At 36.2% G+C, this 20,559-nt stretch overlaps 1 protein-coding gene across 4 annotated transcripts in view; it reads left to right on the forward strand.

The window, feature by feature from the left end:
• The window catches only part of LOC100377600 (puratrophin-1-like), a 79,577-nt gene that overhangs the window by 31,757 nt on the left and 27,261 nt on the right, over window positions 1-20,559 (forward strand). For all 4 annotated transcript variants that reach the window (XM_078006370.2, XM_085500353.1, XM_085500354.1 and 1 more), the window contains exons 2-3: window positions 2,832-3,032; window positions 17,006-17,585. In XM_078006370.2, the coding sequence (XP_077862496.2) occupies window positions 2,832-3,032; window positions 17,006-17,585 (781 nt within the window). The remainder of the gene's footprint in view (window positions 1-2,831; window positions 3,033-17,005; window positions 17,586-20,559) is intronic.

Below are 20,559 nucleotides of genomic sequence, written 5' to 3' on the forward strand. Positions count from 1 at the left end.
AGTCTGCTGCTTTGACTTTCAACTCTTGGCACCTTTCACAAAATAGACTTGCATGATATTTGTGAGAAAAAACTTGGTCACATCCTATGGGTAATGTAAAATTATCTTTATTTGGTCCAAAATTAACAAAGAAATTGAAGAAAAATTACATAAAAATATAGCAAATGTTGCACCAAAGTTTTGTCGGTAAAATGCTATTCTTTCCTGATAGCATCCAATACGAATTGTTTAATTACATCATGTGATTAATTATTCATAAATCTGTTTGATCAGACAAACAAATGAGTAAACAAAAACTAAAATACCAGCAAATGCATTTACAACTGTAACAATTTCTCCAGAGTTTTGTTAAAGCATTAAACTTTCTTGGGCTTCACAACAAATCACAGGAAGTCAAAACAAAGTGACACAGTTGGAGTTAAAAATATCTGTGCAGGTGTTGTCTGTCATCAGTTGATCTCTGCTGTACTGTGTTCTATGATTATGTCAGATCTATTTTTAGAAATATTTTGTAAACGTGGCTAACTTACAATGATGGTCCTATCCTAAAAATATACATTGAATAAATTTTCATTCTGTGTACTGATACATTTTCGTTGGAACTCAGAATCCCAGTACCATTCCTGTGAGATGTGCTATTATCATAAGGACTGTGATTTGGAGCTCTTTCACATTTTGTGAAGCAACAATATATTTTATGCATGTTGTATACATCTTGTAGGACTCGTATCGATTATGGCGGATGCAATTACTATGGCCCCTCAAGTCCGTTACTCAGATTGGGTACATTGTGTATTAAAGTCGGTTGTGTTTCGTCTGTCATCATTTCATTTGGGTTGTCTGGCACACATGTACCTTAGCTATACTTGACTAACATTCTTATTTTCGTTGCCAGGTAACGGTTCAGTGTTGTCCCTATAACTGGGCAATTCTTTCTTTCATTAATGTCATTAATTTTGGTGTCAAACAGACCTGGAATACAACAACACCAAGTGCTTGTTAACGGAAGTTCCTTAAAAAATGTCTGGTGAGAGAGAGAGACATGTCATCTTTTTTCTTGTATATGACATATTATGAGAGTTGATTTTAAAATTCCTTATACATGACCCTTTAAAGGTCAAACATCCTGGTAAATTCTTAGAGGATTCCCTCAAAATAATACTGATAATAATAAGACAACAATATTCAAAGAAAGTACTAAAAGTACCAACTTGTGTGACCTTTAGGGGTCAGACATAAAACCTATTATTAAGAAAAATGGTAATTTAACAATAATATATATCCACAACTGCAGAGTAATTCTGTGTAATTGCACTTCACTACACTGAAGCTGGTTCTTGTAAAACCAATGGGAAGCCCACACTTCCAGACACAATATCAACTTGTAAATATTGGTTAATTTGTACAGTATGCGAGTACAGCATGTGATGAGAGAGTAAATTGTGATTGGGAGGTTGAACTAGGGTTCAGAAAACCTGTGTTTTCATAAGCCAGGTGAAAAAGATAAGAGTTCAGTATAAGTATAAATGTATGGATTTCAAACTATACCTTCTCAGGTGCCAGACTAATAATGAACCAGTTTTTTTTTCTAAGTGATTCAGATCCTGATTTGTTTTGTAAATGGCTATTCTTAACCAGGTCAAAATGTACTTGGTCCTTTGAATGACTTCTTTTTCCTCGCCAAAAGTACAAGTATCGGTATGTTGAAACATTTTGCACATTTTTGTGTACTTTTCTGTAATTTGTTTGTTAATTTTGAACCAAATAGACCTAATTTTACGGTATATTTATATTTTTGAGTAACCATATGATGTGGTAACTTGAACTGTGTTTTTAAAGTTGTAGGTTTATAAAAACAGGACCTGCCTTATGATGCATGTGATTCATTCTTATACTGTGGGTAATTTATTCATGCTTTATTCAAATATTCGTTTGCATAGATTTCATACTGACTACTGACAATGACTTGCACTGACCCTGTAACTGCTAGTATTAGTTTCTCCCTACTGTATTTACTCTATTTTTAGTGCCTATATATATCCTTATGCAAATGAGCTGAGGTACGGCTATGGTCAATGTTATACATTTAATAACATTTTTGGTTGATGTGTGCTCCTATTGGAGATGCTTTTCCAGCAGAGCTTATATATATATATACGTAAACAACTTTACTTATGAGAAAGTATGGGGGGGGGGTAATTCAAGTGAGTATTAGCGACTAATACAAAATCTCATCCTCACGAATATCGCAAAAAATAAGCGCTTTATATTCCAAGATCCCAGACACGTGCAGCTAGGTGTCTCTATCTGCAAGGTGGTTATTGTACCTGCGTGAAAGTAGTCTATTGTATGGCTGTGTTTTACAAGACCTGGGGTATTGTATTACCTGTACTTTGCAGCACACATTAGTTCTCTAGTTTCATCCTCAGTAACTAAACCCTCGTTTTTTTTCCCATTGTTCCTTTGAGTTAGTATGTTGTTAGTAAACTGTTTGTTTTTGCACACCATGTAACTAGACTTCACTTATAGAATTTTAACACACAAGTGATACAGTCACATTTACTTGTTTCAGGTTTCAGGTATCTGCACCTCGCACTCCGTAATACTTGAGAATTCGGTTAAAAAACAAAACTGACATTTGCAGATCAGCTGATGCTACCTGTGAGCAAACTTGATGAATAGCACTTGAAACATGAGCACCTTACCACTGTCAAATTCAAACAGCAGGTAGCACTGAGTTCAAGTAACCTGACACAGAATCAAAGCGTGCAGGCATGCATGGCAAGGCCTAATTGATTATTACTCATTGCTACCCTGTTTTGTACTTGTAGGACTCTCAGGAGGCGTTTGACAACAGCGTACAGGAGACGTTGTCCAGACTATTCCCACCGTTCCGTTCTACGGCGCCAATAATCATAGGACAAGTGTGTCAGATTGTGGATAATCAATACGATGGTGATGGCAGGACGTTCTTTACTGACTATCTACTACCCGCGAAAGTTCAACTGCAGGTGTTAAGAGAAGAAGCCAAGGTAATTTTTGGTAGTTTAATTTGAAGTTTGATATTTCTAGCATCAATGATGCATGATGAGTGTACATTCAATTGTACTAATCAGGGTTCCCTGCAGGCCAATATTGCGATGAGGTCTGTAGCCCGTTTTCAGGTGGGGGTAGCAAGGCAAAAGAATGATTTGTTTTTGGTCAGAGTGCGTGTGTGTGTGTGTGTGTGTTACCATATACCATTTTCATTGCACCTCAGAACCAGTTATCGGGGTTTAGCCTACAGGGTAAATACTGTACAGCTCGAGTATAACATAACATATGGCCAGCCTGTGGTTGACTTGCGCTTGATAACAAATTTCAGTTGCCATGCATCATATAAATTGCACAGTACAAAATTGTTGTGTATCATAATTTTCATAATTTTCAGGAGTCAAAGAACAATGCAACCATTAATATCAGGCAGTCACTTAATGATGTACAGTATAATTGTTTTAATTTCAATAAAGACAAATTTTTGCAAGTCAATGACAAATTTTGTAGCAGTGAAAATATTTCTGGTGAAACTTTGTCTTCACGAATGTCATAATGTCCTGAAATTATTAAAATTTCTTGCAATGAAAAATGAACCGTTTACAGAATAACATGATATCTAGCCAGGCCACCCAAAAAGCTTGCCTGAGGCTCACCCTTATGTGATGCTGTGCTTGAGTTGCGTTGTATATTGAAGAAACCACTTGTAACATGAGTTTCAAGCAAATGGAACAAAGAAAAGAAAATATTATATCCTTGTTTGATTTCTCTAAAAATCACTTGCATTGCGACTTGCATTGCAAAACGTTCTGTAAAATGTTACCGTTTCATTCCTAGAAGTACCTTAGTCTTATTGTGCTAAAACTGTAGATGTAGACTGTAGATTGTAGATGGTTACTATATTTTATAAAGACACCTGACTACCTGTCTAAAGCACCGAAGTGCTTTGTACAAATTCAACGCTCACAACATTTGAATATCTGCCAAGACAGCTGACTACCTGTCTAAATCACAAAAGTGACATTTGTACAAATTCAACGCTCACAATGCTGAATACTAGTTACTGCCAATTACACTCCTTGTAATTGTGTAACATTTCATAAAGAGTCTTGTTTCATATACCGTTCACAACATGAGAAAAGTCAACTAGATGTCAGTCAATTCATTCAATTCAGGTTGTGCTTTCAGTTGGTATTCAACCATTACGGATATGGGAAACTATTTCACACTCTAAGCCGACCGATCTCAGTTGCTCTAGTAAAGTATTGGTATTTGCATGCCTCATAAATTACCTTCTTTGATAGTTTTGTTAGACTTACCAAACTGAAAATAGTATCTTTGCTATCCACACCTCATAATAGTACTTTAACCCAGATTATTGCCTCAAAGCTTATAAATCAGTATTAACAGTTGCTTAATTTCTCATAAATTCAAAATAATTAACTACCTAATACAGAAAGATCAGCTGCATTTTTGTTTTGTTTTTTGTACTTTTTAAACCATATAATATAAGGGCCACTTTTATACATGTGCCAAAGTGTTGTTGGTAAATACATGATAACATCTATCAGGGATTTCCCATGGTTAAAGTGGGGGAAATTCCTCTGGTCAATTAATAATATCTGGAGTCAAGAAAGCCAGCAGATATGTTGAAAGCCTATATACAGTTAAAGAAACCCCTAACAATAGAAATTAGTTCTTGGCAAGTCTGCCTGTTATAAAAAGCTGACCAAATAATTGTTTTGTTTTCCACAAAATGAACATTTATAGCTATGAATATTATAGCAGTGATTTGGAGCCATTATTTTATCAATAAATTTTGTGAGGGATTTTCAAACCTTTTCATCACCACCAAAACACCAAAATGTGTCACCCTGTAAGTTTGAAAGCCGTGTCGTCTTTGAATTGCTGAGATATCGAAAATTGAAAAATTCCTGTGGAACTGAGTTGCCATTTTCGCTGTATTAGAAGTGCATCTCCAATAGAGATATATCTGAGCCAAATGTTTTTTGTTTGATGAAATTTTCAGTACACAAAACTCACACAGACACCAAGAACTGGAAAATGAAAGAAATATTACATTAAAAGAAAAAAGACCCACTTATCCACAAAGTACTGTTCTGTCCCATATGTTTGAATTGTTGACTTCATAATGTTGTTTGAAATGACGCATTGCCATAAATTTGAACAACTTTTTCACCCAACATTTGTAAATATAATTCTTTCATTTGCCTTGCACGACTTAGCGCCCAAGGTACTCAGCTCCAAAAATCTTGTTTTTAAGGGGTGTTCACTTAGTCAAGCACCCCCACTCGAAAAATTATTTAATCACAATGTGCCAGACGAGGAAAGGGGGGAATATTATGTCTGTTTGTAGAAAATAAAATTGCAAAATGAGTTTACAAGTCCATGACAACAGTTTTACAATAAAGAAACATAAATAGACACGTAAAATACACACATTTTATTACAATATTATTTACGTACCATCAGAATTTACAATGTATTATTATCTTTGTTGTCAGTTGTATTCGATTATACGTAAACTCTCGTAGCAAAGCAATCTTTGCAGTGATATTTTCTGCACGATTTGCCCTGCAACAGGTCCTTTGACCTGGTAGGTCAAACCTACTAACCAATCAGAATGCTGTGTTGTTTAATGTAATTCTCCAGGAATTCTCGAAGGCATTCCGATAACGCAGTGCGGAAGTGAATTATCCATGTCAAAGTATATTCTGTTGGAATTGTTTTTGGTGAAAAAATGGCACGATTATTTAAAAAAAAATGGTAATTAGCAATTTACTCATACTCAAACAATGTACCAAGACCAGGTTTTATGACTAGACAGTCAAATTTGAGGCATTTTTGAAAGGATGGGCGCTTAGTTGAATGTGACCCTGAGAACAAAAATGCCCCAAAAGTAGGAGGTGAGCACTTATCAAGCATGGGTGCTAAGTCAGACGAGTATGGTGGTGTAATAAAAAAAATACTTAACTGCAAAAATTCTATTGCAAAGTTTTCCCGCAACTCTTCATTCCTGCAAATATACTAGTCTGATTTTCTACTTGTAAGTGAGAAAGGCCTGAAAGAGGGACACCAGTTGCCTTTACGACTACGGGTATTGTTGCATTGGTTAGCGTTCCAGTCTGCAAGCATGAAAGGATTATCCTTTGAAGTGTTGTGAGACTATGATTGTTATCTCGATTGAGCAAAGCTGGTTAGTTTGGAATTTCAAATTATATATAAATGCAACTAAAGAAGTGGATGAAAATAGATGTTATAGCACGTCATCTACACTAATGGACTGGCACAGTGCCGCTGTGTTTGGAACAACCCTACCGTTAAAGTAGACAGGTTGAAAACGCAAACGTAACACCTCTGCATAAAAGAACAATTTTGTCACTTTCTTCTAAGGTATTGAATGCATCATTCCGTCACATATGTAGTCATGGCTACCTGCACGTTTTGAAGTGACATTGTCTTGATTTGCAGACAGTCTGCATTTCTGTCATGCGGTTTCTCATGTAACCTTATTTTCATCTTTTCAACCTCTGTATGACTTTTTCACCTGTTACCTGATCTAGAAATGTTATCTTCCAGCCCAGCAATGTGTATATTCATCTATAATTCCCATATGCAGCAATGGCTAACTCATAGAAATGTAGATACATTTTTATCTTTATATACAAATTATTCCAAGATGGCTACTTTCACTTGAAAAATATTCCACTATATTTACTATGCCAAAGTTTTTTTAAATAATTGCTTTGAGAAATCACAGCACATGCAATCAAAGTGTCTCCATTTAATTGAGAGTCAAAGAAAATACATGTGTAAACAGACAATTCCAAAATAGCCACCAATCCAAGATGGCTGCCAAAAAGTGACTTGAATCAATACTCAAATATAATAGGTTCACTTTGTACATATCTTAAACCAAAAATCTGGATAATAAATAAAAGAATTTTTTTTTAAATTTTTTGCTTAATTATACATGTTTGTAAAGCAAATGTAATAGCAGCCTCCCCCCCTTTTTTAGATATCTGCAAATAATCTATGTTTACTTAACCTCTACAGCATGACTGGCCATGTTTGCTTTGAATTCTTAGTTATAAGTATGAAAGAGGTTGAAAATGTCAGCATGCTTGAAAAAACATGACTGTCTGCGGAACTTATATCCTACATTATAATTATGTGTTATTAACTTTGATGAGAAACGAGAAAAATGCCGGACATCGGAAACTACACAATATAAAACCATATTACTATTTTTTTTCCCATGCCTTGTACACAATGCGTAGTTGAAATTTACAACTGTCAGCCATAGCAACCCGGTGGCTGCACATTACATAAGTCATCAGTTCTTCAGTAGAATGTGACAAATCTTGACAGGATGGTAGTATAAATGTTGACTATCATGGCTTGGGGCTATGTTGTTTTAAGTTGGAGTTTTTTATCACTCGACTGTCAGCTAATCTACCAGCAGTTGTTGTTGTTGCTAAAGAACAAGATTTTGTTGTACAGACCAGGATGAAGTATTGAATAGTTAAACATATAAGGCTTAATACTTGGTTTGCAGAGAGCTTGGCGTCCCAACCCACAACACTGGTAAATCATATTTACATAGCAAGTATTATGTGGGAGGAGCTTGAGGGGTCCTTTACCCCCTAGTGCAGTGATTTAAGTAGTTTTTTCTTTTCATTGGGAATCTTACTTACCAGTACATTTATAGTTTTAAATTGTAAACATAGTGGTTTTAATGGTTTACCAGAAAAATGACAGTTGCATAAATGCACTAAAACGTATTTAGCACAAATGCTGTTGGTTACGATTATGGTAAAATCACAATTACTCTTCTAAGTGAGCTAAAAATGTTTAGTCTGTTCATGGTTCAAGTTCTTCAGTTTGTTGACTCTAAACAAGATTATTTCAAACATAAAGAATGGTCTTCATCCCAGGTGTTTGGTTTCTGTTGTTTATTTTGCTAACGAAAACCAAACCAGGGTACAGGGTGAAATAAGAAGGTTGGCGGAAGTTGTCTCTCTTGCAGTGTTTTTCTTTGCCTTTGTGCCAAGTATGCTTTTTCTGAACCCATCTGTTGTGACCCTTCTGATAATTGCAATCTGTTGGTTTGGTCAAGAGTTTTAAAAGTTTCAACATATTGGGTTCACAAATGCTTGTGGACAGAGACGAATCAGGATTTGGACCTACAAAAAAAACTTGGGATGAGCTCCTCTTCTTGTTTGCAAGCACTTACGAAGCACATTTATCAATTTGGTAGGAGTGGTTATTCAGCTGCCTATCCTTTGTTGTGTTTATTGAGTGTTGGAGGTTCCACTCGTAATTGTGTAAGAATTTCGTCGGCTCAGAAAGTGCTCAATTTCAGGACTATATTTGTAGTAGCGATGAAAGTGTGTTTTTGAATCTAGTTGCAGATTGATGCCGAGCTGAAAGGTAAGAATTGTATTTGAATTGTAAGAGTTGCATTTCAGACCAATGTGCCCTTCAAGCCGTCTGTCACATCTGATGCAGTGGCTTGTCACAACAAAGTATCAAATTGGTATGCATACTTCAATGCAGAATACTGTGAAATACTTTATTTTCGCTTTGGAATTAATTTAATTTAATGATTCAGAGAAAATAAAACTCAACAAATATACCTTTTTTCCCATATTTTACATTCAACTTGTCAAAATACAGTGAAAATAAATGCCATACAAAACACCCAAAAAGTCTTTTCAGCAAAAATAAAGTAATTTACAGTAACTGTAATCATAGTGATCATGAAATAAACCATACATAAATACATTCATTCTAGAGAACCATCTCCAATTTATTTTGTCAGGGAACTTGAGGGAATCAAAATACAAATGTAATTGGTCATACTGTAGATTAACTCTGAAATATATACAAATAGTGGTACATTTGTGTATAAACAGGCTGAAATTAAATTACTAAACCGTAAACCTTTTCCCTTTTGTGATTTGATGGAATACAACACCGAGAATCACTGTTGTAAAAGGATCTCACGACAACAACGTTTTTCTGTTTGTGAATTTTGCACAAAATTGTCGGTCTTTATCTCAAACTGCACGGGTGGGACCCCCACAATGGCTTGAATAATGCATGGTCATGCTGGAGATAATTCATCACACATTTTATTTTCATAACTCGTAGCTTTCTGCTAATTTTCCCTCATGTTAGGAAACACATAACTTGAAAATTTTGCTCCTCAAACTCCCAAATTAGAAAGAGATTCGTATTTTGGAATAAGCAGAGGTTATGTGTTCCCCTTTTCCACTTATCATTGGTTTCTGCTACAGTGCTACTGCAGTCTCGGGCATGCACATAAAATAAATGTTTTTTTGTGTGTTTTTTTCCATTTCAATTTGAAAGTCCACTGCATAAAATGTATCACATTATAACTTTGTAACTTTTAGTAGTTGTAATGTAAGTTATGTACACCTGTATTACCACATAGAATTATGTAATCCTTTTTTCTGGAGTTGAATTGACAGAGCATTTCTCCTTATTGGGCATGCAAACTTGGTACAGCGCACTCCTGGGAGCTCGTCAGTTTTTGGTACAGCGCACTGCTGGGAGCTGGTCAGCCTTTTCTCTGTGTTATTGATCCAAACTTAAAAGTATGCCACTCAGTTATATGCAAATTATACAATGATTTTAATTGATTTGTTGTTAGCCGCCATTATGTGAAATTGACTTGGCTATTGAAACCCACAAAAGGGTGTACTTACCACCATAGAAATGACCTGACTTAATGTATGTGCAGCTATGGGTGTGTCACAAACTTGCGGTGGTGATACTAAACGATGTAAATAAATGGTTCTGTTTTTGTGGTGTATTTTTTAAACGTTAAGAACAACTACGGGGCGTGCAGGATGCATTTCGTCTATGTTTTTCAAGTATGCTGTAACTGCAGTTTGATCTAATTAGAATATGGCACAGATGCAAGACGTTTTTCAGCACTTATATAATTTTGTTTATGATCAAAGATGGCTGAGTGGTGGCCATTTTACCCTTGAAAAGTATCAAGTAGTCTTTATTCAATGACTTGCTTTGATTTATTTGATTCATGATGTATTGTAGAGGAGAACACAAAATGTTGAGTGTGTTTAAATTTTTTATTCCAGTATAAAAGTAGTTCACTGTCGTCGCTCTGCGCTTGTGACATTTGTGTTGATAAACATTGATTTTCCCACAATCCAATGCGCTCTTCTAATGGCAATCACAAGTATGAGGTTTGACCTGGGCGCGACTTGCACTAATTACCGCTGGTGAGTCCATCGATACCCTCCAATCACCTAAACAAATACCTAATTAAAGCTTGGAAACGTTCCAGTTTGTACTTGTTGATCTGCGCAACAGTCAAAGTCGCCATTTTTGTTTATATGAGACCCATATATCTCGGGCATGCGAGGCGCGACGACTATCGCCCTTTAACCAATGCAGTTGTAATTCTAGCATGCCTGGGATCATGTTATTTGAATGAACTTCAGTATTTCATTTGGCAATTCAATCAATGTCTGACAAAGTACATTGACCACTTCCAACACTGTGGTTTGAAAATCAAATTTTGTAAATACACAATGGGAAACATTAAATTACTGCCAATCATGATTATGAATTTTACATTTAGCAAGATTTATTAGATGGCAAAGCTGCCATATCATAAAGTTTACGTTTGTCAATTGTTCATCTATGATGAATGAGAAATTAATAGTTTCAAAGGTCGTACTTAGTTTATTTTTTTTTAAACATGGAATGTTTTGATATTTATTTTAATATTCATTCTACCAAATTGTTCTGATTATGTTACTATTATGTTAATATGTCACAAATGAAGTTCAATGTCAAGTACTGATTCATTTGAGTTTATCCCTCATTTAATTCACCCCTCCCCTAATTCATAATGGTATAATCCAGTGTGTTGGCACTATGAGTCATCTCTCCTCCCACACACATCAACACATGCCTACAACATACTACGTTGCTTGCTGCTTGCGTGGGTCTGCTTCAAATACTGATTTGATCTGATCACTGAGACTTACCAGCACGATAATAGATTTACCTGTGATTTGTCTGGATTTTTATACTGAGCCGCATCAAATCTGTGAACTGTCATCCTGATTCCTGCTAACAGTTGTGATTCCTGTTAGAAGCCGGTAATAATACCTGTATGTTATTTTTCATTCATGTCAGGTATTCAAATTGCCTCCTAATAAGTGTGGGAACATATGGCCCAACCTGAAATACCTATGTTGATATTTGCGATTTGCAGGAAATAATTAGAATAAATCTGTGAATTGTTTCAAGTTCATTCATGGATGGAAGTTAGTATGTTTTTATTCAGTTGAGTATTGTTGTTAAAATAATTGAACCAAGAATTAAAGCAAAGGTCATTTTTTAATCTGGCACATATTCAACAGTTTGGTGACATATTTTCTTTTTAACCTGTATGTTTACTTTTGATCTATGAGTATTTATTGTCAATATTTTTATATGCCAAAATCCTGTGAAGTTCAGTGTTAGTTAGTGATTGAATGTCTATTGGAAAACCAGTACCGAAAAATCTGTATTAGAAGCTGCATTCCTACCTGTAATAGTAGTTGCACACATTCTTTTTGAATAACTGAGAACAACAAATTCATTATTTCTGATATGTGTAGATGCTCAAATAGAAGCCGCAGTTTCTTTTTACAGTAATAGTTTTCAGCCAAAAATTAAAAATGCTGCTCGTAAAAAAATCTATGTTGATTTATCTGATATGCAAAATTTCATCGTTTTTTCTGACTTGCAGAATTAGCAAAAACTTGTATCTCTTGCAAAATTACAATGTTATATAGTACATATTGATCTGTCTTGGATGCTGTTAACCATATCAATTTTGATAGAAACTATATGAATTTCTTGAAATAATGGGGTTCTTTTAACAGTGAATATTACACTTCGATCTGTGAGAAGTCACTCTGATTCACAAAATGTTATCCTCACAAATGCGCACATATTGTAGACATAATATTCAAAGTTCTGTTAACACCATTTAGTAAATTTCATATTTATTTATTAAAATACAAATCCAATTGAACCTAAAATTAAAATTTTACAGATAAACGAAAGCGAGGGGGTACGAGACAAGATAAATTGAGGACTGAAGGTCGCTAGTGAACTAGAGCCTAGGATTTTCAATCTTAAAATGTTTAGCTACTTCCAATTCCTGTATATCTGAAGTATAAGACAAGTACAACAATTCTGTTTATCATGCATGTACTATATCACAACTGTCTAGAGATAATACTGGGTGTATACTTTCCCACAGACCAACCAATAAGCTCATATCTATTTAAAGCTTTTAAAATACAACATGTGTTTGCTTGATGATAGTAGAAAACACTTAGACACAGTCGAAAGGTCTCTTACTTGACTTACCACCTATATTGTTTCCTTTTCTTTCAACTGCCGTGCACGGTAATATAATATATCCTATGCTTTGTGATATTTGCGGATAATTACATCTGTATTTTGCTATGAATGTTAATTATTTAAATCATAGCACTTCGATTTTGGACCTACATTCTTCAAAGACCTTACTGTAGAGTCAGGCTCCCCTTCCTTAAAAAAAACAAAATAAAATGCAATGCAATATTTACAGCTGCATGCAAAATATCTTACACTTTCAACGTCTTTAATTTTATGCCAACATTATGGTACAACATTTTACACATATATTAATGTAATTGTCTATACTGAGGGTAATTTGGATATTTCTCATTATATACAAGTCCTTATCAAATTTAGGTAGGGATTATGGAGAAATATGTCGTTTTTCTTTGGCATTGTAGGGATATTTGTTTTGAGATTGCACATTTATAAAAATATTTTTGTTCTAATTAATTATAATAATTTTTAATTTTGGACTGTAGTCATTTGAATCTTAGAGAAGGGCCTATGGAATTTATAACTGTGCATGCCTTTATTTTCATGTAATTCAATGCTTGGTTTAAAATAAGAACACTCCAGGTATTCTGCGGCCCAATGAAGCATGTATCAATCAATCGTTGTCACTTGTACAGACCGTTGCTACACTGAGAACTATTGTCCAAGATGGCAGCGCACTTATAATTTTGACAGATATTTTAGTGATTGCTTCAGAGACTAAAATTAGCATATACCGTATTTGCTGTATTTAAAGCACACGTAAGCCAACAGTTATTGTACACCGGATTATTAAAATGATTTATTTTGACCTTTGACACCTGTGCTATTTATGTAATTTTTTTTTTTATTTGCTGCTAATGTGCAAATATGGTGTTATAATCTGAGAGGCATGTAATCAAAATATTACAGACTGAATAAAGGCTTTTGTGACCTCGCGCAGAGTAACATCAAGCACAAACGCCCATATTCGATCAGTGATATATAGTATCTTTTAAATCTATATGAATGTAGATGGTTGACCATTGTTGCCTTGTAGTCGCTAGCTGACTATGATTTGTGGGCCGGTGCCATACACTGCACAAGTGATTACACATTTAAAAAAAACCACAGCCTATCCTGGTGTGATTTGTATGTTTATACTGTGCTTCTAGTTTCCTGATGTCCCACTTGGAGACGTGGGGGTGGTCTGACAATCTGGGAATTGGATCATCTCATTTTTACTAATACTATGATATAAGCTGATAGCTTTAGATCACTGCCATCTGTGAGTAGTGGGATGTTCTAGATTGAAACAGTGTGCTATTGGTTTTAGGCACCCAGTATTGGGGGTACTGTTGGTGTACTGTTGGACATGGTCTACCGAGTATTGGGGTACTGCACTATTGCGTACTGTGTAGCTGTATCACGGGTATTACTGGTGTAGAGGCTACGTACTATTGAGTAGTGTTGTGCTTGTTGAAATGATGGCAAACACCTGGCCTCTATAATTCTCCCCTCCCAAATCGTGTCCACTGCATCACCCCTACCATTCTATTGATTTGGTATGACCCACAAATGTTTTCTTTGACATATATAATCCCGCCCGTCCAGTGTTTATGTTTTGTGCTGGCTGACCAATTCTGAACTCAATGCTTTCTTTGTTTTGATTTAATCAACTGTGACTGGACTGGTTCATAAAAAAGTTCTGTGTTCAGTTCATTTCTTTGATGGGGGGGACGTGTGAGTAGCCAGTGCACCTCTTTATCTTTCCAGTTGCAGCTTTTTTGGTGAGTGTCCAAAGGTTTCTTTTGTGCATGTTCTTCCGGTCACCATCCAAGCCTTGATGGTTAGTGCTATATATCATGTGTATGAGCTTGACAACTCTAGGAGGAGACATTTCTGGCTAGTTTTTACTGTTTATCTTTCTTCTAAGCTTGACATATAATGCATAATTGTTTTTTTCTTTGGGGGGATTCCTCATGCATTGCAGGCATACCACCACAGATACGTGTGTATTATCATGGAACTATATGGTGAAATATAGACCAGTGTTAGGTTATTTTGGCTAGGATTTAATCTCTGCATTTTTATTATCAATGATTTATTATGCAAAATACAGGGAAACAATTCAATGACAATTGGCTTTTGATTCACCCACTCTTCCAAAGCAGATAAATTGTGTCAAGCAGAACGCAAAATTCACGTAGGCCACGAATACCCATTGCCTGTGATGCCTATCATTCTGCTTGGTGCACTGATGCAGATTTCAGTATGTACTGTAGACCGATTAGTTTATGTCAATATAAATTTTCAAAACTACTTTTTCAGAGGTCTCAGCCCAAGCCTTGAAGGGCTAGGCTCCTATTATTGTCTATTTTTTTCTTCTTCTTCTTTTTTCCATTACTTTTTTTCATCAAGTCGTTTGAGAAACTGGCTGGAGTTAGAAACCTGAACATAGTTTTGATTAGTTTTGTCCTTGAAAGTTAGTGGCCTCCCAGGCTAAAAAGTACAACCTCTGAAACAGTTTACTACAATCATATAGTTACATATAATTACTTCTTTATTATGTTATACAATGCTTTGCAAGAGGTATTTGTTTTTAAACCTTTCATTTGCTAATCAGTGAAACACGCCCCGATTTTAATAAGTTTAGATAGCCTTACCATTCAAATAAAGCATTCACTCTTTTGGAAAAAAGGCCAAGGTCTTTCCTATATCCCAAGGCAATTAGTGAACATAATTTTCATAACATAACCTTTTTCAGGTGTAATTTGGTATTTTGTTTTTTAATAATCGATATAGATTTTCATATGGAGGATTTGTTTTTTGTTATGGCTACTTGATTCGTTTTCCCAGTGTGTCTTGCCAGTGTACATGTGTGGTGGTCCTATCACTTTGTATTAGTAAATTTACTATTATAGGGTACAGTTGTGTATTTAGACGTAGCATTGTTATACTAGCAGGCTGACACCATGATCACCTGGTATGAGTTCAATGCCACCAGTCATTGATCACGTTTCCACTGAATTTGTAGGAACAAAGCAAAGCTTTTTTTTTAAGAGAGCTGAGAATTTGTAACATTAGTATCACTCGGGGGGGGGGGGGGGTCCAATTCAATTATTTTTGTGAGGGGGGTGTCGTGAGTTGATAGCCAGTTGCGGTGTTTTAAAATTTTAAGACTGATAAATAAAATGCATAATTGTTACCAGTGCCACCATTTTCCTGTCAGTCAGTAAACCTTTTCTAAAATAACATCAACACGTTTGATTTAAGAGCGTCATGTAAAAGATAATGTAATGTTCTTCAATTGAAATAAAGATTTGAAAACTAACCACCAAATTGCTACAGCACTAGTTTTTAACCTATGCACTGCAATCAGAAAAACGCTTTGTGGATATGTGTTAAATCATCAAAAATGACATCAAAAGGGCACAGAAATCAAAAAAAAAAAAAAATAGTTTTTTTTTTGAATAATTGAGGTCAAAGTCCTACTTTTAATGGTTGCAAGGCTGCCAGAAATTTACACAGTTAATGAATATTCATAACCATGAGCAGTAATCCAAATCTGGGATTACAACTTATCTGGAAGTGATGGACATCACATTGATTCAATGGCATACTTTGATAATGTTTTTCTGGAAAGTATTTCATATGAAAATGAGCATAGTCAATAAATTTTTTGTTATCTCTTATTTATATTCTATTATCCCATAGAAAAGATATATTCTCTTTCCCAGTCTTATTCTTTAATTTCCGTGTTAATTTTTAGTCACAAATGAACAGAAATATTTGTTTTTACAGAAACTGTTTTAAACTAGAATTTATAAACAAGATTTGTTGATAATCGCACCAGAAAATATAATGTGAAAATTTAACTATAATATTTGTTTAACCATACCAAAGTATAAAAAACAATTATATATACCCTATTTGCTCTATCAGTAGTTCACACGCTTAAATAAAACACAGAGGTATTTCTACGGTCAAAAAAGTAATATTTTAATGTGATTTGGGGTTATACAGTATGCACTTCTGTGATGCGCTTCTAATAGTTAATCTGTATCTACACAGTGTACTATATAGGCTGAATTAATTTTTATAATTAGGGAATATTCCACAGTGTTATTCTTACTGGCACTCAGTGGGACGTCCTACAAGTATGGCTGTCTGTCAAGCTGTGTGCTAAACATATACCCAACAACCGGCTACTTTTACATTAAATCTAAGCAAAAATTGTACCTCACCCCCAAAAGTAAAATGGTTCATTCCCTAATTAGTAGCTTTGAAGAATGTAACATGCTATGAAATGAAGGAACCTATCTCTTCTGTGTTTGTTACACCAAAAGATAATGAGTCAAGCACAGCATTGTCAAGATACTTCCCAAGGTCTAGAAATGTATAAATTGTGGTAGCAGCATTTCAGCATCTAGTTTCATAGAGTTTAATTTTTTGTATCCGGAAAGTCTCTCCCAGTTTGAGTTTACTCCACATCAGTTGCTGTTTTTGCTGATTATTATTTTGTCTTTGGATATTTCAGTTACAACTCCAGATTACGTTTGGTGGGAATCGGAAACCAAAGGATGAAGGCTGGCCGATTTGTTACGAAGACCGGATTATCGTACACTTGGGTGAAATCAGCGAGGAGCTTTTGCAGTCCGGGGACTTTTACTTTCAGCTTAAATCACCAGTGCCGGGGACTATACTGTTAGCATTGACTTATGTTTACCATGGGAGAATACACAGTATCTTGATACCACAGGACTCCTATGAGATATTATTTACCATGGAATGGCTGCATAGTGTGAACCCGGGGGAGAACCGCATGGTTCTAGAACACTGCGTAGTTAGTAAGGAATCAGGAATAGAGCGCATGAGCTGGGAAGAGATAATTCGACCTCCATTTGCTGAGAAGAAGAGTCGCAAAAAGTCAGGAAAACAGGAACAAAGGAAATCTAGTTCCCGCTCTTCCCCCTCCGCTTCATCCCCTACCTCTTTAAGTAGTCAAAAAACAATAATAGACTCCTCTTCTTCCTCGTCTGACAGTCAGCGAACTCTGATGGACTCGCAGCGGTTCTCACACAGTGAATTAACGAGAGTTGAAGAAATAGAGAAACTAGGTAAGTTTGACGTAGTCTGAAATGATGTGTATGCTTCTCTGTAGTTGATTCCACCATCATGTGTGCCATAAGAATGGTGTATGTTGAGTTTGTTTTCGGTGTAGACTTTGATATGATTGTCATTGAAACAGAACAGGCCTAATTAAACCCAACTAAGTAAGAAGCGCATCGATTTCACCGCAGATTGCATCGCGTCACATAAATTACAGATGATGAACACAATATGCTTGGGTGTTTTATAACTTGATTAACAAACTGACACTAGAAATCTATTCAGGTATCAGTCAGTGGAAGTAACAAGATAATTCCCAAAGAAAGTTTGTGATTATGTGTGTAACGATCCTATCTTGATAATATAAATTGCTTCAGTATGTCTACCCATGAGTCTGTGACTTGCATTCTCTTCTCTGTGTCCCTGCTGTGATTGCAGAAACTTCATGTTTAGAGGCCCTAAGTGTTTTTTCTACCCTGCTTTCAAAGATTATAATTTAGTAGTAATTGTTTCCAGTCCCATTCTAACAAAGGCATTCATTGAGCATATACTGTATGCTCTGGTGAACTTTAATTTCAGTTTATTGTCCTAAGATCAGTCAATGAGATATGAGGACAGTTCTGCATTCATACGGGTCGGATATCATTCTTGAAAATTGTGGCAATTCTAAAGATATTGCAGGCCGTGGATTCATGTTGAGAAAAGAATTTGTCCGCTACTGGTGAATGAATGAAGACATTGAAGGGTATATCGGTATCAAGCTTTATAAACTAGTTGTATACACACAGTCGATAAATTGCTAAGATAGTCGTTGAAAATTGAGTTAAAATGTCAGAATAGGGACCTACTTCAATTAGTTCATGGTCAATATTGGGCATGTACAACATGAAAAGCCATTATAGTGCAAATTCTGTTGTTGCCCGCGGCTCTACACATGGTCTCCATGGATACACAGTTTGTGCTCTTCAAAATAGAAAAGAAGAGCAAACATATGTATAGTACTGACATCCATTCGTGGGCTATTTTATTCCCGCCAACAAATTAGTATGGAAATTTGAATTCATATTTATTTTTTTACTGGGGTCACTTGTGTACTAAGCCGACTGAGGTCAACAATGACAGTGATCGTGATTGCAGGGTCATGTGGACAAGCATTCACAAGTTTTACTACATGACATTATATTTCACACGTACAAAATTGCCTTTCATGCAGCACATGTTCTGATTACTAAGGGGTTAACCATTAAAACACTGGAGGATTTTTTCTGCAGAGAAATTTCAAAATACATTTACAAAAAAAAATTCCACACACACATGACTGAGAAAATAAACTGCTTTAGTATCACTTAGCTCAAAATTAAGTAAACAAAAACAATAATTCCGTATTAGTTCTACCACCCCAATCTTCAGATTTCTAATGGCTAACTCCTAATTGAGTTCAAAGTTTAACAAACAACTGATAGAGCAATTACATAAACATTTTTGAGTTTCTGGGATGATAGTAGAGAATTATAAATCCATTCTACACATCTCTATTTTCATTAATTTGATAGTCTGGGAAATGGTTTTTGCGGTTTAGCTCAATTCCTGGTGTAATATTGCAAGGTTTACATGTTTGATTCATTTAATGAGTCAACTGATGTCTCTGCGGTCACCTTTCCCTGTTTTCCATCGACCTGTGATCTGTCCCGACCCAATGGAGAACTTCCATTCAGGAAAGGCGCAGCTTCCATATCCTTGAATGCCATCCCTATGACTCACTAGTCAGTGTAGTGAGTACATGTAAGTGGCCTAAGGTTGTAAGGTTAGATATGAACAGTCTACATAATTATAACAACCACATCAGGCTGCTGTAATTGCAGCTACTTAATATCTGATGAGGGCAGTCTGGGTACACAGGTCTCGGTGTACAGACTGCTGCAGTCTGGGTAATTTTACTGATTAGTGTTATCTGTACAATGTATCATTATACCAATAGAAGCTGTCAGGATTATTTTATTAATAAGACAGATGTTTTGACATTTACCCTACCATGTCAATTGACTCTTATCAACAAACAGGTCAACACACCAAACTGGGATCACCTGCCACTACCAAACACACAGGTCAACACACACCAACCTGGGATCACCTGCCTGCCTACCAAACACACAGGTCAACACACCAAACTGGTATCACCTGCCTTTACCAAACACACAGGTCAGCACACACCAACCTGGGATCACCTGCCGCTACCAAACACAGGTCAACACACACCAACCTGGTATCACCTGCCTCTACCAAACACACAGGTCAACACACACCAACCTGGGATCACCTGCCTCTACCAAACACACAGGTCAACACACACCAACCTCAAATCACCTGTCCTTACCAAACACACAGGTCAACACACACCAACATGGTATCACCTGCCTCTACCAAACAAACAGGTCAACACACCAACCTGGTATCACCTGCCTCTACCAAACACACAGGTCAACACACACCAACCTGGTATCACCTGCCTCTACCAAACACACAGGTCAACACACACACCAACCTTGGATCACCTGCCCATATCAAACACACAGGGTAACACACACGAACCTTGGATCACCTGCCTCTACCCAACACACAGGTCAACACACACCAACCTCAAATCACCTGTCCTTACCAAACACACAGGTCAACACACACCAACCAGGATCACCTACCCCTACCAAACACACAGGTCAACACACACCAACCTCAAATCACCTGTCCCTACCAAACACATAGGTCAACACACACGAACCTCGGATCACCTGCCTCTACCCAACACACAGGTCAACACACACCAACCTCGGATCACCTACCCCTACCAAACACACAGGTCAACACACACCAACCTCGGATCACCTGCCTCTACCAAATATACAGGTCAACACACACCAACCTCAAATCACCTGTCCCTACCAAACACACAGGTCAACATACACCAACCTGGGATCACCTGCCTCT

The sequence above is a fragment of the Saccoglossus kowalevskii genome, chromosome 6, assembly GCF_978046115.1.
Source record: "Saccoglossus kowalevskii chromosome 6, keSacKowa6.1, whole genome shotgun sequence".
In the NCBI taxonomy this organism is placed as follows: Eukaryota; Metazoa; Hemichordata; class Enteropneusta; family Harrimaniidae; genus Saccoglossus; species Saccoglossus kowalevskii.